This window comes from Rhinatrema bivittatum, chromosome 4, assembly GCF_901001135.1.
Source record: "Rhinatrema bivittatum chromosome 4, aRhiBiv1.1, whole genome shotgun sequence".
NCBI lineage: Eukaryota > Metazoa > Chordata > Amphibia > Gymnophiona > Rhinatrematidae > Rhinatrema > Rhinatrema bivittatum.
Window position 1 is genome coordinate 26090437 of NC_042618.1, and position 19656 is coordinate 26110092.

At 42.3% G+C, this 19656-nt stretch overlaps 1 protein-coding gene across 1 annotated transcript in view; it reads right to left on the minus strand.

The window, feature by feature from the left end:
* The window catches only part of LOC115089278 (endoribonuclease Dicer-like), a 109497-nt gene that overhangs the window by 53755 nt on the left and 36086 nt on the right, over nt 1-19656 (minus strand). Inside the window, exons 6-7 of the mRNA XM_029597400.1 lie at nt 8610-9381; nt 99-254 (exon numbers count right to left, since the gene is read on the minus strand). Of these exons, the coding sequence (XP_029453260.1) occupies nt 99-254; nt 8610-9381 (928 nt within the window). The remainder of the gene's footprint in view (nt 1-98; nt 255-8609; nt 9382-19656) is intronic.

Sequence of the window (19656 nt, forward strand, 5' to 3'; positions counted from 1 at the left end):
ATAAAGTAACACCCCAAAACAAAACAAAAAAAACCCATTCAGGCCCCCTTTTCAGGCTGTATAAATCCCTCAACCCAGGCCGATGAACACGTACGTACCAAGTCATCTTGTCCCAATTTGTCGCTGCAGTTCTTGTCTTGATTTACTATGTAACCAGGAGGAAGCCAGTTGACAGGCGGATCAAAAATTGATACCACCATACGACTGGGTAGTCCCTTCTTCTTGCCAAGCCGATAGAGATTGCAGTTGCTGACCTTTTAAGAAAAATGTCACAATGCTTATGCAAGAAAATACTCTGCACACCTCCATTCACATAGGAGAGTAGTTAATGCAACATTACTACAGGCACAGAAGTAAACATTAGGACATACACAAGGCCACCGTTTTATGTACCTCTTTCCCCCAGTGCCTTGCTCTGAAATATCTGCTTACAGGGTAAGAAGGGAAGGCAAGAAAAGCCCAACAGCCGATAGGGCCAAGGCTGGGAGTGAGCAGTAGCCAATGGCGAGCTCAGCAGCTGCCAAGTTGCAAAGACAGGAGGAAGTCAGAGAGACAAGTTGAAAGGGAAGGGGAAAAAAAAATTGTGAAGGAGATAGCAAAAGTCAAAAGAACAATAAGCAGAAATGTATTTACAAAAGAAAAAAAGAAAAAGAAACGGTAATGACTCTCCCCCAATCTCCGGCTCCTAAGAATTTTGGCTAGCACTTAAGCTTCCTAAAACCTTTTCCATCTCTGCTTCCTTAATATTCAGTTCAAAAGCTTTCACTCTCTCTCATGACTATCATCAGCTTTCCAATGACTCTACTACAAAATGTCAGCAGTCACAAAGATAAAACACTTTAAGATTTGTGCTTAAACGCATTTTATCTAGCTGGAACAGAGAGTGTGCCGCTTTTCCCTATATGGACATTGCACCTCTACTTCACCTAAACAGGCACAATTTTGCTATCAGAAAGCTCAGTAGCTGGCATACTGACACAGGCTGAACAAAAAAAAGAAACGTATTGCCTGAACTGGAGGAAGAGCGTGTACGAAAACGAGAGCCACTCGCGACTGAGCCAAGCTAACCTTGGGAAGACCTCAATTTGTTTTATTTTACATAAATGTGTGAAAAACTATAAATAAAATGACTGCACACAAATGAAGGAGTCAATCAACACTGAATCCATTTCAGTAATATCATGCTATTAACAATCGCCAGCTTCACAAATCGGGAACATGCCAAGCAAGGATTGCATTACTTGGCAGGAGCTGACGCTTGGCTCCAAGCTACGAAAAAGCCCGGATAATAGTGGGTTAGAAGAACTTCATCCACAAATGTGATTTTAATTATATCACTCAAAATGTAATTTTGATCATCATTTTGATGTTTTCCGAAAGCGCTCTCTTTTCTTGGCAAGGAGTAAGGTGGTGACAAAGTACTCGCTTATCCACGCCCAGGAAAAAGCCTCCTTTTTCCACTTCTCTTTCCAATGTAGATTCTTGGGCTCCGCTTCATTTTCTTTTTCTCCCTAATTTCTTCCTCTCAGTCTCTTCTCTGTCACACGGCTTTTCCAGTCATTTCCCTCAGGCTCCTAAAAAGCCATTGTTTAATTTTCCTTCTCTAATTCTCTTCTCTCCTGGTTTAAAAAATCTAGAACTAGTTACATTCCTCAGACTAGCAACTGGCTGGTTTCTCAGCTGGACTGCTTGCTGTTTTGTCTCATTCCCCAATTTCTCTCTTTTTAAATATATTTGAATAACTGTGCATTAAAAAAAAACAAAACCCAAAAAAACAAGAGATATGGCTGTCCAGAGCAAGGCTAACAAAACAGGGTTCGGTCTGCACCAAAAGTCCCATGAGATGAGACTTAAGGACTTAAATAAATACATCACCCAGAAGAGGAGACTGAAGGGACATGATACCGATGTTAATGCACAAGCAGGAAATCTTTTTAATAGGTAAACTAGGAGGAGGACTGGAGAGTTAAGAAATTAAGCAAATTCAGGAGCAAAATTAAGGAGCAATGTTAGAAAATACAATTTTTATTTTTTTTTAAATTTTAAAGAAAGGGTAGTGGATGTCTGGAATGGAGGCTAAAATGATTTCAAAAAAGCATGAGATACATAAGAGGATCCCTGGGCAAGATAAGCAGGAAGCACAGGTGAAACAGCTGTTCTGAGCAGTAGGCTCAGCCCACAACACTGATTCCAAAAAAGCACCAGAGGGAACCTGCACAGTGGCAGTTACAGCCCAGAAGCAGCGTTTGCCATGCCTTTTGCCTCCTAGAAGGCATTAAGGTAGCCTGCATGGAGAGGCTAGGACCATGAATGAATCCAAACTTTAATGAGCATGGGGAGGCTGGATTTTAACATGAAAAGGGCTTGCTAGCAGATATGGGGAGATCATCGCTGTAAGAGACTTTGGACATGCTTGGTAGGAAAGGGTGGGGAGGAGGAATTTGTGCTGGGTTGTATATGGGAACTCATATGCACAAACTTTATGGGCAAACTAGATGGGCCATCATTCCCTGCATCACTACGTCGCTCTAGACCACATTCCTTTTTACACAGCTACCTGTCCGAGTCCATTCTGCAGGGTTCTGTGCTATAACCATGCTTTACATGAAACAGGGTTTGGAAGAAGACCAGCAATGCCCCAATTTAGATTTATAATGTTGAGGAATATAGCTACAGAGGGGGAGCTTTCAAATAGGTCATCGACAGAATGAAGTCAAAGACAGCGTGAAAGGAATTTTAATGCTACAACAGACAAATACCCCTGCTTTAATTGCATGAGTTTAGACACATCGAGGTTGTGCCATTCAATATGTTTAACACTGCTACGCATTCAGCCTCGAGGTCCCTCCCGACGCAGACTGTGGGGGGCCGTGTAAAGCTTGTCTCATCAATCTGCAGTGCCATACCATGCTTTCAATAAAAGTGACATTTTCTGTAATTCCTGACGTTTCTGGACTTTTGAACTCTTTGACCACCCCCCCCCCCCCCCCCCCCCCCTTTGCTCGTGGATATTCCTCCGTGGGGAGGTTACTCACCATTTATTTGTACTTTGCTTTCATTATTAGGTTGCTACTCTAATACACTTCTTTTAACAAAGAGCAACAAAGGGCCAATTTATGTTTTTAAAATGATTTTACTCAACACAATTAACCAGAGAGATCTGAGGATCACCCCTATGGTGATCACAGACCATAATACAGGGATGCTAACCCCTTCCAGCCCCCACAGCAAAAATCCTCCATATAGTTCTGCATTAACATACTTTAAGAAGTGATGAACTAATGGAAAGCTTTCTACTGTAAAAGCCCCCATCTTCCAACACTCAACCATTCAGAAAGTCTGCTAACCAGCATCTAAGCAGCTGGGCTTTTTTTTTTTTTTTTTTTACACTGCTTTCAAGAAGGTTTAAAACTGAATGACCATAGGAAGCATGGTAACTTTATTCTGCTCTGTCTACTCCTGCATTAAACCCTCCTCTCATGTTCCCTGCGAGGGACAGGAAGGGAGGAGAAGAGATGGGAAACGACAGGAAAGGGAGCAAAAGTAGCTGTACTGTGCTCTGACTACTGTAGCATCAGCCTCTCCCCTCCTCTTCCCTGCAGACTGCTGCCTGGCGCAGGAAGCAAGGGGGCTCTCAGGCGTAGGCAGATCATGGACTACTCCCCCCATGCATGCCAGATAATGCCACCACAATTCTCACTGTGCATAAGGCTCCAACTGTGGCCGTGCAATATGTTTTCTATTAATATATTACATTTAAAAAAATCAAAATCTCTCATTCTCAAAACATTCCACAGGATATTAATGCAGGGTTAAAGGGAGGGTGTTCTGGAGAGAATTTATTTTTGATAAAGGGAATAATAATTTATCTAAGAAGGGCACTAAAACAATTGGCACTTCTTTAGAGCCTTCCGTGTTTTATCCTATTCAGGTTGTAATTGGTGATGCTCTTCTCCACGGGGAAGGGAGCAGGAGGGTGACTGGGCCTCTCCGTCTCACACCCCACAGCACCCGTTGCTGCCTGAGGTGTTCTGGGGGACTGTGGGAGAAATGAGGGGACGCTGAAGTTGCTCTTCTTGCAGCATCCCAGACCTGGCCAGCAGCAGCTGCCCCTCCGACAGCCCCATCAGGTCAGTGCCTACCCAAGGGGGAGCGCAGGAAGGAGTCAGAGGCATGCGAAAGGAGGGAGCATAAATGAGGGGGGGGGGGGGGGGGGAAAGACAGGGAAATGGAGACTCGGAGCAATGGCAAGAGTCACAAAGTGGAAGCCAGAGGACTAAAACATGAGAAAAACGTTTCCTCTCCTCATGGGGTCCAGCAGAGGAGGACAGCGCAACGTCTGCTCTTTGCTGACATTCATTAGTGGGACGCGCAGCGGAATTGAGGCAATCAGAGGGTTGGAGGATCAGTGGCTCAGTGACAATGCTGTGCACAGCCCTGTGGGAAACCTGCTTTAATTCCCGAGACCTCGCTCTCTGCTAAGGGACAGCCAGGGTGGGGAATGCTGTGGAAGGCAAGAGACTGCACAGACACAGAAAACAGTTTCAAGTACAACTGAAAGAAGAGAAGAGAAAAGAGAGAAGAGAGATCAAAATAGAGAAGAGCGAAGGGAAAGAAAAAAAAAAGAACGAGCACAAACCGGAGCCAGACATGAAGGCTGGAAAAGTGAACTCGCTGCTTGAAAAACAAAAAGTGTCTACTGGGATATCAACTTTCAAAGGCCATTTTCAGGGACCTTTTGGAACATATGTGGAGATAGGACAGGTGTACAGCCCCATTAAAATACAATGAATTAGCAGATTTTGTTTTGCAGGTCAGCAAAATAAACTGGGAATTTTTTTTTACAACCAGAATTTGAGACTGTTCCTCCAAATGCAGGACAACCAGCCACGCTGTCACTGGGTTTATCCAAATGTTTTGGGCATTTCTGTAGCATGTGAACTTTAAAAATACACTCGCGATTGGAGCAAAACTTCTTGTTATTTTCTGTTGATTATATATCAACATGATAAAATCCTGCACTTTTCTAGGTATAAAACACATCAGATTTGCTCAGATTGTACAATGGATCACCTAAAACTGCAAAGTGGTCTGGAGGCTGCCTCCTCTTATCTCCCCCAAAACAAAATCATGAAGCCTGATTTCATTTGACTCCATAAAACTCCAAAAAAGTGGGCTGTGCTTTGATTTGAAGCTATGAAACTCATATTGCGTCAGCCTGTAAATCTATAACACAGAACATGATGGCAAGATAAAAACCATATGGTCCATCCAGTCTGCCCATCTGTGTCTCCGAGTCATCTCTACAACCCTTACCACTTCTCTGAGATCCCCCCTGTGCCTGTCCCATGCTTTCCTGAATTCAGATACTGTTCTCTCCACCATCTACACAGGGAGGCTGTTCCTTGCATCCTCCCCTCCCCCCCCCTTTTCTCCTTAGATTTTTCCCCCGAGTCTACCAAAATATTTCTTTATAGAAAGAGTGGTAGACGCATGGCCCAGCCTCCCAGAGGGGGTGGTGGCGACACGAGAGCACGTGTCAAGCAGAAGGGATCTGTGAGGGAGAGGAAGGATGGGCAGGAGACGTGCATGGGCCACATGGCCTTCACTGCTGTCATGTTCTGTGTTATAGGTGTGATAGCACAGCTCCCCGCATAACATCCTCACCAAGGGAGGATGTTACGCGGGTAGGATGTTAATATACATAAAGAGACATTACTGCACAATGTAAATAATTTACCTCTGTAAAGATTCTATTATTCTCGTCTATCCTTGTCTCCTTCCTCCCCCAGTTTCAACAACCCTGTGATATTGTAACTTTTGCTTCCTCTGCACTTGTTAAAAGAACAAAGTTATTGCACCCCCTGTTTTTTGTAAACCGGCATGATATGATTGTATCATGAATGCCGGTATAGAAAAGCTTTCATTAAATAAATAAATAAATAAATAAAAGGGAGCCGTGACAAAGAGCATCCTTTCAGTTCTGCTCAATTATTGCTTTAAAGGGAAGAGTGCAGCTTATAACAGAGTCCTAAGGTGTATTAGAACTGGGCAACAAAAAAAAATACATTTTGCCTACTAAAATGGCAATAACGCATACCTGCAACAAGTCTTCCCTGAAGACAGTAGTTCAGTCACACGCACGAGTTGCCTGACCTTGCTCAGTGCTGGACAGACAGATTCTTTTAGAGCTTCTGGAAAAGGGCAAAAACCTCTCAATGGTAACTCAGAAATATGCAACGTAAAATCCCCACTCTGGGGATTTCCAGCCTGAACTGGTTGTGGCTTGAGTGAGCTTGACTGCTCTTTCAGACAGGAGATAAGGAGGGCTTCCCAAAAGATGCCTTCCTTCATGATCCAGAGGACCCAGCTTGTCTGAGGTTACAGAGAGCCAAGAGCTGACAAAAAAAAAAACCTCACTCTCTCCTTACAGGGAGATCACGTAAACAGAGAAATACCAGAGCAAAAAGATCACACAGCCTATCTAGTCTGCCCATCCACACCAACATTTCAGCTTTATAACCCCTACCATCTAGAACAGACTGGGATTCTTCCTATATCCTTTACATTCAGTCCAAATAATATACCAGGTTCTGACAAGTAGCTATATGGGGCTTAGAGCTCTTCTGGCCTCAATGGTGCGGCCTTGAGCTACGTTTGATGCAAGAAGGGTTCGGGAAGGGTTTGAAGGAAACACTGCTGGCTAGGCAGATCACTATGAATCCTCCAAGATGGGGACGGTAGTTCAAAGTTAGTGAGATTACTCTCAGCTCCTGAGCTCTCTTCTGACAAGCAGCTGAAGAGGCTGAGGGCCTCTTTGGTGTAGACTAGTTACCAGTGGATGATACAGCTCTGGAGTTCCTGGGTTGCGCCTTTGACATGAGCCTCAAGGAACTGAAATTTAGGTCATTAGCTGGGAAAACGAGGAATCTATGCCTAACTGCTCTTGGTAACATCTTCTCTAGATGTCACAACACTTCTAGAAAACCTTGTGATGGTCAGTAAGGTGAAATTACTTCTTTCCAGATAAATTCCTTTCCTTGAATAGTCAGACCAATCCATATCAATGGGTTATGCTGTCCTTTTTTCTTTAGTTTATCAATCCAAGTACACAAGCCAGCATCTTAAAGGCACAGCCAGATTCAGCAGACAGCGCAAACACAGCAGCAACTGGGGAGCTCACAGTCAGGGAGGGAAGGGCAGACACAGAAGAGGGTGGAGGAGAGCCTAAGCCTCACCCTCCTAGAAGCCCTGGGTCCTGAACTGCTCAACAGAGGGAGTGAGCAACAGGCTATCACCTCTGGAACTGTGCTTCCAATTATGATCTAAAAGGACCAAGGACTCTGTTCAACTGAGGGAGGGAGGGCTTGTCTTTCACCTCAGGAGCTCCATAGATCACTTCCTGAACAGCCAACCAGGCCCGAGTCCACTGCACAGCCGTGTCTACCATGTGTTAGGGTCAGAGACTGCTGGCAATTAGTGTCGGCACGGAGCGACATCAGCGAGCCTGTGATCTGTCTCCATCTGCTGGTTGGTGTGCACAACCTGTTGATATGGACTGGTCTGACTGGATGAAAAGGAATGGACATCTTTTGTTTGCAATTAGGACAGAACTTGAATCTGCTGGCCAGCTTCCTGGACAGAAAGAGAAAAATTCTCACAAAGCCAGTCTGAAGAGATGAAAGCTTGGCTGGTCAATCTGCTGTTGCAGCCACATGCAATAAAATAGTGTGCTGGCTCAGCAGAACAAAGAAAAAATGAAAAACGTAAAAGTGCCAAAAGCCTTTATTAGGGTGATCTAGGTGGGGGTTATTTTAGGCAAAGAGCCTAAGAGAAAAAAAAACCCAGTTTCTTGAGCTCTACAGTGCCACAGAAGAAAAACCGCATCCAATGGTCGACACAGACCAGTAAAAGGCTTATGCCCTTTCCAGAAAGCTCGGGAAGAATGCATCTGTTTGGTGCTTGCTGTCCGAGAAAGCAGAATAAGCTTTTGGCAGTTACAGAAATCCCTCAACTTCTGTGACCATTTGGCTACCAACTGATGAAATCTAGTAATCAAATCTGCTTTTAAGGTCACCAGGCGCTGCTAGATTCCTGCCAGACCCTTGTTTTCTTTTAAGGCTACCCAAATTAGAAAATGTTCTTGGTTCACTGGTTGCAACGAAGAGAGGAGGAGAGGGGAGCTCAAGGAAGAAAGGAACAGAGAAAAAAAGATCAAACTAGAGAAAGCAGGAGAAAGTGGCGACATGGGGAAAGGAACATTAATGAGAACAGCTAGTACACTTGAGGTAAAGTAGTGGGAAGATTATTATACAAAAATTACTTCATTATGCCTGCAGCGAAAACAGTGATCAGCAGAAAATGTAAGTACTGAATACCGCTTTGAAAATATAAAATCCGTATGATCCAAAAAATGACTGAACGTACATTTTCACACAAGTCACTATATTTTGACGACTCTTGCTCATGACAAACAAAAGATTTAGGAGAAATTCGTTTTCTGAATTTTGTTAATTCTGAACTTGTTCACTGAACCCCATTCTGACGTTTCTTTGGACAGGTGGTGAGGGTATGTGAATACAGTAAATATAACCATGTTAATGACTTACCTTCTTGCTTCTCATATACGACAAGCGGCCCTCGTGAGCATCTGGGTACGTGCAGAACAGGTAGGTGGTGATTGCGTGTTTCAGGAAGGAATCGCCGAGCATCTCGAGCCGCTCCAGATTAAACCCATCGCTGGCGTTTGAGAGTGTCAAGGCTTGGAGGATAAGGCCGGGATTTGGGCCAAGGGTCTTTGAGGAGCACCCCCTGGAAGGGCCATTTCCATGACCCCTGGGGTCTTCTGAAACGTGAAGGGCTTTCAAAGTGCTGGCCAGCCCGGGGCATTCATCTGAGGTAGATTTATGATCAACTCCATCAAGGTACTTATTACTCAGTACAATACATTCATTGCTGGCCTGGGGCTGCTTCTCACTACTATGCAAATTCTGAAAGGGAAACGAGGTAGTTGATTGCACTGGCATTCCCTGTCCGCAGGAATCCAGATGATTTTCTGCGTACAAGTCTTTGCTAACCAAATCACATTTGCCACTGGCAAAATATTTAGGACAAGAAACACCATTAACTGCTGCAAGCTCCGAGACATCATCAGTCTGGCGCTTGCAGGGCGACTCGCTGACCAAGGGCTTGCCGTTCACAGAGGTTTGGTCATTAATTTCTGTAGAGGTTTGAATAGGATCCTGATGTGCAGCATTTTCAGGGACAACAGTTGTGCTCTGCTTACAGTAATTCTCATTCTTGGCCAAGGAGGAGCTGGGAATCGAGGCAAAGGTTTTGCTGTCAATAGATTTTTTCCACCCAAAGTCCAGGTTGGGGTACCTGCAAAAAACATTTTATTAAAATTAATTTCCTTTTTAACTTTTGTTGAGGCAACTTAATAAAAAGTAAGATTTCTATAACATGATACATACACGTCATGAGCTGTCAAAAGTAAAGTGCATAGGTTGCTAAGCAAAGATGGGACATGTACTGCCCTGTGCCATCAGCAGTAGTAAGCTGGCTATGTTGGATTGATTATTACTAAAACAGAAATTCTGTTTCACTGTCCTTTAAGTTTTCTCCACCCGGTATCAGCAGCCTTGGTCCTTAGCTTACAGCGCGTAGGGATAAGGATAAGGCATCTCTGAGGCTAACCTATGAATGCTGCTTTGCCAACAGCTAGAGGTGCACTCCCCACCATCCACAAAGTAAAAGCTCCAATACACATCACCTCCACAGAGCACCTAGGGCTCTGCTACTCTTTATTTCTGGAGTACTTTTAATACCAAAGGGCCATAAAGATTTGAATAAAACAATCTAGAAGAGGATACCAAAGCAGGCAGCACATAAAATGTCTGATGATCCTGTCTGCTTCATAAAGCATGGCGTTCTCAATGTGTGAATACCACTGTATGCAGCTCTGTCAGTACCTCAGTACCGAATTCACCACGTGATACTGCCGCCAGCTGCACGATTCCACTGTAGTATCACACAAAAATGAAGACCAAACTATTATTCTGACCCCAGTCCCAACTGAGGAGCAAAATGAGGTCTAACTTGCCTATGAAGCGCCGTATCCTGTCTCGGTACTCCAGCAGATGGATAAAGCATCATTCTTTTTACTCCACGAAAGTGGCTCACACAAAGGTCACCTCAGCAGGACAACACGCTTACAGGAGTTCTGAGAGGAAGTCGCATTTAAATACTTTTCCTCACTGTATCCGACTAAATAGGGGGCCAAACCCAATGTAGAGTACAGCACGGGGAAGAAAAATACCTAACTTGAAACTCAGCAGGTGCTGGGCAAATTTGCAAGAAAGCCAGAAGGTTTTGGCAGGCTGGAATCGCTGACACCACCTTTGATGCATGCAGGTGAGGAAGCAGTGGGGCCTGACACAGAAGTTAATGGCTGGGGATTCCCAGGGGGACAATACAAATCTAAACTTGGTTGCCACAAAACAGGGATGGTGAACTCTGGTCCTTAAGAGCCACAAACAAGCCTGCTTTTCAAATTATCCATAATGAACATGCATGAGAAAGATTTGCATGCCCTGCTTCCACTGAATGCAAATCTCATGCATATTCACTATGGATATCCTGAAAACAAGGCCTGTTTGCGGCTCTTGAGGACAGGAGTTGGCCACTCCTACCATAAAATAATATCAAAAGATATTAAGAGGGTAATTTCATAACATCTCACATAGCCTTTGTGGCAATTATGCTCGCAAGTTCACTTTCAAATTCTGTCAAAGTACATGCAGAAACTCACATGCATGAAGGAATACCTGCTTTCTGTAACAACTTGTGCATATGCATTTATATGCACACTTTTTAAAATGAAAAGTATGCATGTAAATTACAACTCTGCCCACAAAATGCCTCTTTTGTGTACCTAAAAGTATGTGCAAAATTGGCTATGTGCATAATTTTATGCACACAAACCTACAGGCAATTTTATATCAAACAATTTACTCACATACATGTGTGTTTTGTTTTATGCACATAAATGATTTTGAAAATTCAGCCCCCAAGTAACAATGAATGGGCTTATTGTGGAGATATGGATAAGACAAAATAAAGGGAGAGGCAGAAGGAAGAATTTCAGTCCTGGAGGATAAATTTGGGCGGTCTGGGGAAGCGAAAATGATCTGGAAAGAAATACGACGAGTGAGATAATCAGATTTGCAGATGACACAAAATTGTTCAGAGTAGTTAAATCACAAGCAGATTGTGATAAATTGCAAGAAGACCTTGTGAGACTGGAAAATTGGGCATCGAAATGGCAGATGAAATTTAATGTGGATAGGTGCAGGGTGATGCATATAGGGAAAAATAACCCATGCTACAATTACACAATGTTGGGTTCCATATTAGGTGCTACAACCCAAGAAAGAGATCTAGGTGTCATAGTGGATAACACATTGAAATCGTCGGTGCAGTGTGCTGCAGCAGTCAAAAAAGCAAACAGAATGTTGGGAATTATTAGAAAGGGAATGATGAATAAAACGGAAAATGTCATAATGCCTCTGAATCGCTCCATGGTGAGACCGCACCTTGAATACTGTGTACAATTCTGGTCGCCGCATCTCAATAAAGTTATAATTGCGATTGAGAAGGTACAGAGAAGGGCTACCAAAATGATAAGGGGAATGGAACAGCTCCCCTATGAGGAAAGACTAAAGAGGTTAGGACTTTTCAGCTTGGAGAAGAGATGGCTGAGGGGGGATATGATAGAGATGTTTAAAATCATGAGAGGTCTAGAACAGGTAGATGTGAATCGTTTATTTACTCTTTCGGATAGCAGAAAGACTAGGGGGCACTCCATGAAGTTAGCATGGGGCACATTTAAAACTAATCTGAGAAAGTTCTTTTTTACTCAACGCACAATTAAACTCTGGAATTTGTTGCCAGAGGATGTGGTTAGTGCAGTTAGTATAGCTGTGTTTAAAAAAGGATTGAATAAGTTCTTGGAGGAGAAGTCCATTACCTGCTATTAATTAAGTTGACTTAGAAAATAGCCACTGCTATTACTAGCAACGGTAACATGGAATAGACTTAGTTTTTGGGAACTTGCCAGGTTCTTATGGCCTGGATTGGCCACTGTTGGAAACAGGATGCTGGGCTTGATGGACCCTTGGTCTGACCCAGTATGGCATTTTCTTATGTTCTTAAGCTAATTAAGCAGAGGCACAAATTAAAGTAGATCTGCAGAAATGCACCAGGTGGAATATCATCTGCATAGTGGGAATCCCAGAAGGAACTCAGATACGGAGTTTTCTGAAAATTGGACAAAATGTTGTTTGATGGCCAGGATGTTTTAAAATCATTAATAACTAAAAGAGCTCATCAGTCTCCTGACACTGCCTCTCCACCTGGAGCCACACCAAGGCCTATAGTCGCCATGTTTCTGAATTTTAGAGATAAAACCAAGATTCTTTTTACTGGCTAGAAAAAAAAAGGCCTTTAATGTTTAATTCTGCAAAAGTAGTAATTTCCTCAGATTTCTCTATGGAGGTACGGTGACAACGGTGGAAACAGCACAGAAATCTTAAAAGGGCTATTTGCAATGTGTTTTCCTGTTTGTTTAAGACTGGAGCATGAGAAGAAGGCGGCCATTTATTTATTTACTTTTACAAGCTCGGAAGAAGCCTTACATTGTTCATGAGTCTAAACCTGCCTACCATGCAAAGTGATATCTGTAAGACTTAGTTTGAAAGAAAACGGAGCAAGGGAAAAGTTTGTATTGGCGGTGACACACCCAGGACATTGAGACAGTGATTGAAAACTTATTTAGGAATGCTGAGAAGCCACATTTGCACTTGGCGTAATGTTAGCTTTGGGGATTTTGGAAATTTTCTGGTTGGATGAGAGCAGGGTAGGCCGGGAGGGTAGTTTTGTATTGCTTAAGTCAGTTTAACTGGAGCTGCATTGTTTGAGTAAAGACGACAAGTTGCATCTATTCCACATAAACAGATATAATTCTGATGAAAAAGATATCGTAAGTAAGTAATATAAATAATAATGAATGTCTTAAATATTGTATTATGTAATGTTAAGGGTCTCAATGATTAGGTAAAAAGAACCATAATATTGAATACCTTAAAAAGCAAAACTTGGATTTTTTTTTTTTTTTTTTACACACAAGAAACTCATTTAACTAAGAAGAAAATTATCCTGCTGAGAAATAGATGGGCAGATCAAATGCTACACTTGGCTTTTACAAGTAACTCCAGGGGAGCTGCTTGCCTGAGCCAAAAGACCATGTATTGCAAATATTAAACTGAAGTCTGACTCTTAAGGATGGTATCTGGAACTTCTTAATGGTGAACACTTCACTTATGCTCTTCTGCTATTGAGTAATGACATGTGTCATAAAATATGGAGCATAGCAGCAGAAAATCCACAGGAAAACGTGTTTCTGATTGCAGATTTCAACACAGTCAGGGAGAATACATGGCTCAGATTGAGCATTGCTGATATCAGGAAATCCTCAAAATCAGCACTTTTGGACTCAGAGACCTCTCTGGGATACAGAGGTGTAAAGATTTTTTAAAAATCCAGACACCCAAGACTATTCATGCTTTTCAACGTCTCGTTGCTGTAAATGTGTTTTACGTAGCAACTATTTAATATACAATATCTAGGCAGAGTACTTCTGATCACTCACTGCTCAAGACTGAAATATCAGCTAGGAAGGAGAATGCACCTAAATTGATTATATGCTATCTTAAAAAGCACTTTCAGAGGACAAAGCTGTACTCAACAGAAAACAAACCTTCAATGGAAACCAATGGGATGCAAATAAAACAGTTTTGAGAGGTCAGATAATCTCCTGTCCGTCACAAAAAAAATAAAGATGACTGACTGTGATGAAGGTAAAGAAAGTATTAAATGATAAAAATGCCAGCAACCAGGAGGAAATTAAACAAGTCAATCTGAAATATGAAATGCTAAATACAACGGAGAACTTATTAGCAGCAGAAAGTAAAAGTTTATGAATACAGAAATAAAACAGATAAGCTCCTGGCATACTTTTTCAGTGAGATTAAAAGGTAACGCTGGTGTCATTCTGTCACCCCTCAAGGTAATCAATAAAGGGTTTAAATAATTTTTTGATTTATATACATTGAACAAAGATGGAGGCAGTGTTCCTGTAGGAAACTTTCGGAAATGAGATAGCTGATAGAAAGCCTTTTGTCAAAGACATTATAAAAGCTATTAACTCACTTAAATGGGAAGTCTCCAGGCTTAAATTCCCTGCCTTCAGAATTATATAAAACTCAAGAGTTTCCAGCTAACAAACCAATACGTATGTAATTGTGAAATTGTTTCAATCAAGATAAATTGTCTGATTCTGTGAGATTCTAACATCCTTGTTATTAAAAAAACAAAAATTTGGATTGTGGTTCTTTCTGGCCGTTAACACTGTTAAATTTTGATATAAGAACTCTGGCCAGGATGCTGGTTAGCAACAGTTGTACACACAGTAATTCATTTAAATCAAGACAATTTCATTCCACCATGGAATGCTAGAATTAATGTTAGAAAATCTGGCAATCACTGGTGGAAGTACATTAAGTAAAACTACTACAGTAGCATATTCAATTTTCAAAAGGGAGTCTAGATAGAATGAGGAAATTAGTTATAAAAAAATGAAAAGGAGTTAAAACTTTGTATGAGGAGTGAACATGTTTTAAAAACATTTTGGAAGCCCAGATAAAATGCATTCCTTGCATTAAAAAAGGTCATAGAAAACCAAATGACTGCCAGAGTGGTTTAATGGTGAGGTAAGTAGGCAGTTAAAGCCAAAAGTAGGCGGTTAAAGCCATTGTTCAAACAATGGAAAGCACACTCAAATGAAGAAAATAGGCAAGAGCATAAGTACTGGCAAGTTAGATGTAAAACAGCAGTTAGACAGGCCAGAAAAGACTAAGAAAAAGCAGAGACGGGGCATGATAGAAGTTTATCAAATCATGAGTTGGGTATAATGGGTAAATAACATTATTAGCCAAGTAGACTAAAAAAAGCCATTGCTATCCCTGGGCATGAAGAACAGGAATTAGATCTACTTTATGGGATCTTCCAGGTACCTGCGACCTGGCTTGGGCTCTGTCAGAGACATGATGCTGGGCCCAATGGATCTTGGTGTGACCGAGCATAGCAATTTTTAATCTTCTTATGAAATATATTTGAGATGTTGGGAGAGGATCCCAAATGATGTGGAACTGGGATCCTCTTCCAACATCTAATAACTTTCTAACTTTAATACTAGTATTTCCTTGTGGAATGAGCTATTTTTAATTTAAATGATCCCCCAGTCCCCCAGTGAATCAAAAGTTCGAAAATACACTTGATTTAATGGAACAGGGGTTTCTAATTGCAGTGCTAAAGTTAAATTATGTCCCATATTTTATCATTCAGATAAAGGTTACTTTATGATAAGCCATTGGCTAGTGTTCATATCAATGGACTTGTGTCTAAAAGCTTTCCTTTGGAATAAGATGCTAGATAAGCTTGCCTCTTATTTTTGCTGGCACTGAAATCTCTGGCCAATATGACTAGACGTGACACACTTATAAAGGATTTTAGGCAAAGGAATATGCAAGTTAGATGGTTGTTATATGGGACATTCTGTTAAATGCATAGGATCCAGTAATTTCAGTCAAACCTAGAATAAAGCAGAGTTTCTTACCTGAAACAGGTGTTCAGGGGACAGCAGAATGCCAGTTTTTACACATGGGTGACATCACAGAATGGAGCCTGGCATGGAAGTTTGAATTCAAAGTTTCTAAAAGCATTAAACAGGCTCTAATGGAAATGTGCAGCATGCGATGCCCCCTTCAGTCTATAATTTATTTTAGGCTGAAGACACCAATTCCAAGGGTAGGTGGACAGGTTTTGAGAGGCCTGATGTCCTCGAAGAACACCTGTTGCAGATAAGCAATTCTGCTTTCTCCTTGTGGAATCCTTCCTGGAAACTAAAAGCGTACAAGACAGGGGTTGCAGGACTATCTTCTCATCATTTGAGCTGTGAGGGCCAGAGATCCGATACTGGGATGCGCAACAACCCCCAATTTTAAGTGATGAGAATTGATGAATTTCCCAACCTGAATGGATTCTTGATGGACATCTCCCACATGGCCATCTCCCTGAGTGGAGTGGAAAACAAATCTGTCTCAGTCAATAAGGAGATATGAGAATCATAAGTCCTTGGTCTCTTCTGAGTTTCAGATAGCAGAAGGCGGTGAAATATTCAACCATCAAAGAGACAATCAATCAAATAAAGAGGAAGGATATAATCACAGATTTGTAGAGCGATATCTCATGTTTTACCACTGAAAGCACAAATATGAATCATAATAACCCAGAAATATACAGGCCAACACTCTGTCTCAGAGGAAAACGACTACCTTGGCCAGATGAGAATTTACACTGAAGGATACTTTTATCTAGCTCTACCTATTTGTACGTTGTATATAGGCCTTAAGCCTGAATGTGTATTTCCTGATTCTGCTGGCAACATATTTCACCACCATGTGCTTTGGCAAAGCTCATTGCCGGAAGATGGCAACACCCCAGAGACGGTACCTGATTGGACAATAAAGCTACGTTCATAATTGGATATTGACTGAAATTAATACACCCAGGATGTGCATCAATGTATTTCTATTGGACAATGAAAAAAGTTTAAAAGTCTCAACCCGAGCAGTCCAGAGCTGAGAAGCAAGCTGATTACCCAGTTGACACAGACCTGCGTCTCCAGGAAACAACGACTTCCTCTTTTCCTTGTTTCTTTTTATATATTGTCTTTGTATTGCTATCAATAAATTTGCCTTTTAGATCAAAAAGCTGTCTGAAGGTGCTTCCCGATTACCAGCAGAAAACATATGGTCCTTCGAGCCGGAAGACGGAAAGGAAAGCCTAATGCCTGATGCGGGTATCGCGGGCTAGCACACCTTCAGGGATACCTCATTGCCAGCATCGAAGGAAGTGAGGGTGCCGTTGATCGGGAGCGGAAAACTGCCCTGAAGCATCCTGAATCTACTTTGAGATTTTTGAGCCCTGAAGCACTTCAGTAACCACTTTGAGGAAGTAAGTCTTACTCTCAAAGAAAAGAAAAAAAAACTGTTCATTAACTTTTATTATCTCTCCACCAATATCTCCTAGACCTTAGCGCGCACTGCTATCTGGCAGATCTTGTACAGTACCAATCAATAAGCCAAGTTGAATACTGCGACACACCACCTGGGACTTTTTACCTGGAACCCCCGAGGGAACACGTACAGGGACGGAGTGTCAGGTGGATCCAGAAGCGGGAATACGTACCGCCAGAAATAAGAAGCCTTCAGATCCAGCATTCCAAGGAATACGTACTTGGAGCTGGCCACACAGTCTGGAAAGGTAAGTAAAAACTTGTCTTATACGAGTGAGTCATAGGTTTTTCCGTTAGTGTACTAATAAGTTCGAAAACAATTGGCAGACTTGACGCTGCCTTTTGGCCCTATCCCGGTTGTTTCGGCGGTAACGCACTGGAGCCCAAGTAATTTAAGTAGGAACAGGTAACCAGTCGAACGGAACGAAAAGGAGTAGATAGGTCTTTAGTTAGATAGTTAGATAGATAGTTAGATAGTTAGATAGTTGTCTGCAGGCTGTCTCTCCCTGTCCCGCTGTGAATACCTTCGTGTTTGAAGAAGTACAGCACACCGGAAGCGTGAATTCACGATACGGTGAAAACTACAATTAAGGTAAGGTTGAACCACTCTTTCTCATAAGGGAGTGGCTACACGAAATTTATTATTAATAATTATGTCGCAGTTTTGGTCTGCAATATTAAGAGGTCCCAAGATAGCAGGGGAGGTCTGTCCGTCATGTCCCCTGAGCAGAGTCATTGCTCTGCATAAGCCCAATGAAAAGTTAATTCGCAAATGCCACTCTAAGTGGGTTGCGTGGGCAGCAAGGGATAGTTCCCTAGAATGGCCAATAGGGGGCTCCCTTGACCCGTCCACGCTCACACAGCTAATAGCCTATTTTAAGAACAGATATAGCAAACCAAGGGCAAGATACAATAAGAGGCTAGCGGACCATATACTAGTGTCCAGATGGTTCGTTATGACAGGAACATATTTAGCAGCTATTACTGGTGACGGAGAGGTGTCACCACCCCCATATGATTCACTATATGTTCGTGATTGTTTAGAGTCTGAAGAAACAGTGACTGCAGTGGGTAATTTACATACAGATCCTGCTGTACCTTCAGAAAGGGAAGGAGAACCCCAAGTAAGTCCCACAGTTCCCACAAGCACACCCCAACTCAGTACAGTTGAGATTGAAGATGACCTCTTTGAAGATGCTGTTCCTGCATTTGAGGAATACGGCATGTGGTTAGTAGACCCAGTAGAAAGCCCAGCAATTGTAGATATGCACAATTCAGCAGACACTGGAATGCCAGTAGATTCTGCACTGAGTACTATTCTTGTGCCAGAAGATTCATCACCCCCTCGTCCACCATCTCCTCCCACACCTCTTCCCTCTCCTCCTCCTTCACCTCCTCCTACACCGCCACCTCCAGTATTATCACCACCTTCTGAGATTCCTGAACTGCCATTAATTCCTGAACCTTTTGACCTGTCACACACTCCCTGCCCCCGATCCATGCCTATTTTGATTACAGATAGCGATGAGAATACGGAAAGTAGTGAGGAAACTGAACTAGTCACTGTAACTTCTGTAACTTCAGCTGCCGCTGGTCCTCCAGCAGCCAAAATTGCTAAATTAGATCATTCATTTTTCTATGTCACTATTTGGGTTGATTCATTTCATGGATGGACACTTGCCTTAAGCCCACAGAAGAGAGTCTGTCCTCTAGAAGGATCTCTGACTGCAATTGCTCTGAACACTGTTCGGAGTGCTGGAAGCCGTAACCACGCTTCCAAATGCATGACCAGATGCATGACCTTGGGCCAGATAACATCACTACTGACATCGCAGTGGCATAATAAACAGAAACAGTGTCGGCGTGAAATAAATGATTTGGTGAGACAATATAATGGTCTGTTTCAAACCAGATTACGCCAAGTAATGGGGCAAGCTGAAAACATCTGGAAGAAGTGCCTTTCATGGGCCCTTGTATTCCGTTACAGGAAACCTGAGCTTTTAGAGCGCATGTCCCCAGATAAAGTGAGTTCACACCTATCAGAGAAGGTATCTGCGTATGTAGGACCTTACATGGCCACCTTAGTGAAGCTTGGACAGAACACAATGTGAACTTAATATGAAACACAGTTTTAAATGGAACCACATTTAGTAAGACCATCCTTTAGGATGATCTCCTTATTCTGAGCCTTATTTTTATAGCTATTGCTTGCTTTACTGCAATATTCATTTCAGGACAAAGAAACTAAGATAAGAATTTGCTTACCTAGGATATTTGTGTACATAAGACCAGTAAATCCTTGCCAGCCTTCCCGATGTCTGTCATGTAAGCCGGAGTGACACGCGTTGTATACAGGAACCCCCGGTATATAAAATCCTCCGGTATATAAAATCCAAAAATAGATATGTCTCTATAGACTTTGTCTGACTAATTACGTGCTGTCCCTACTACAGAAGACAGCA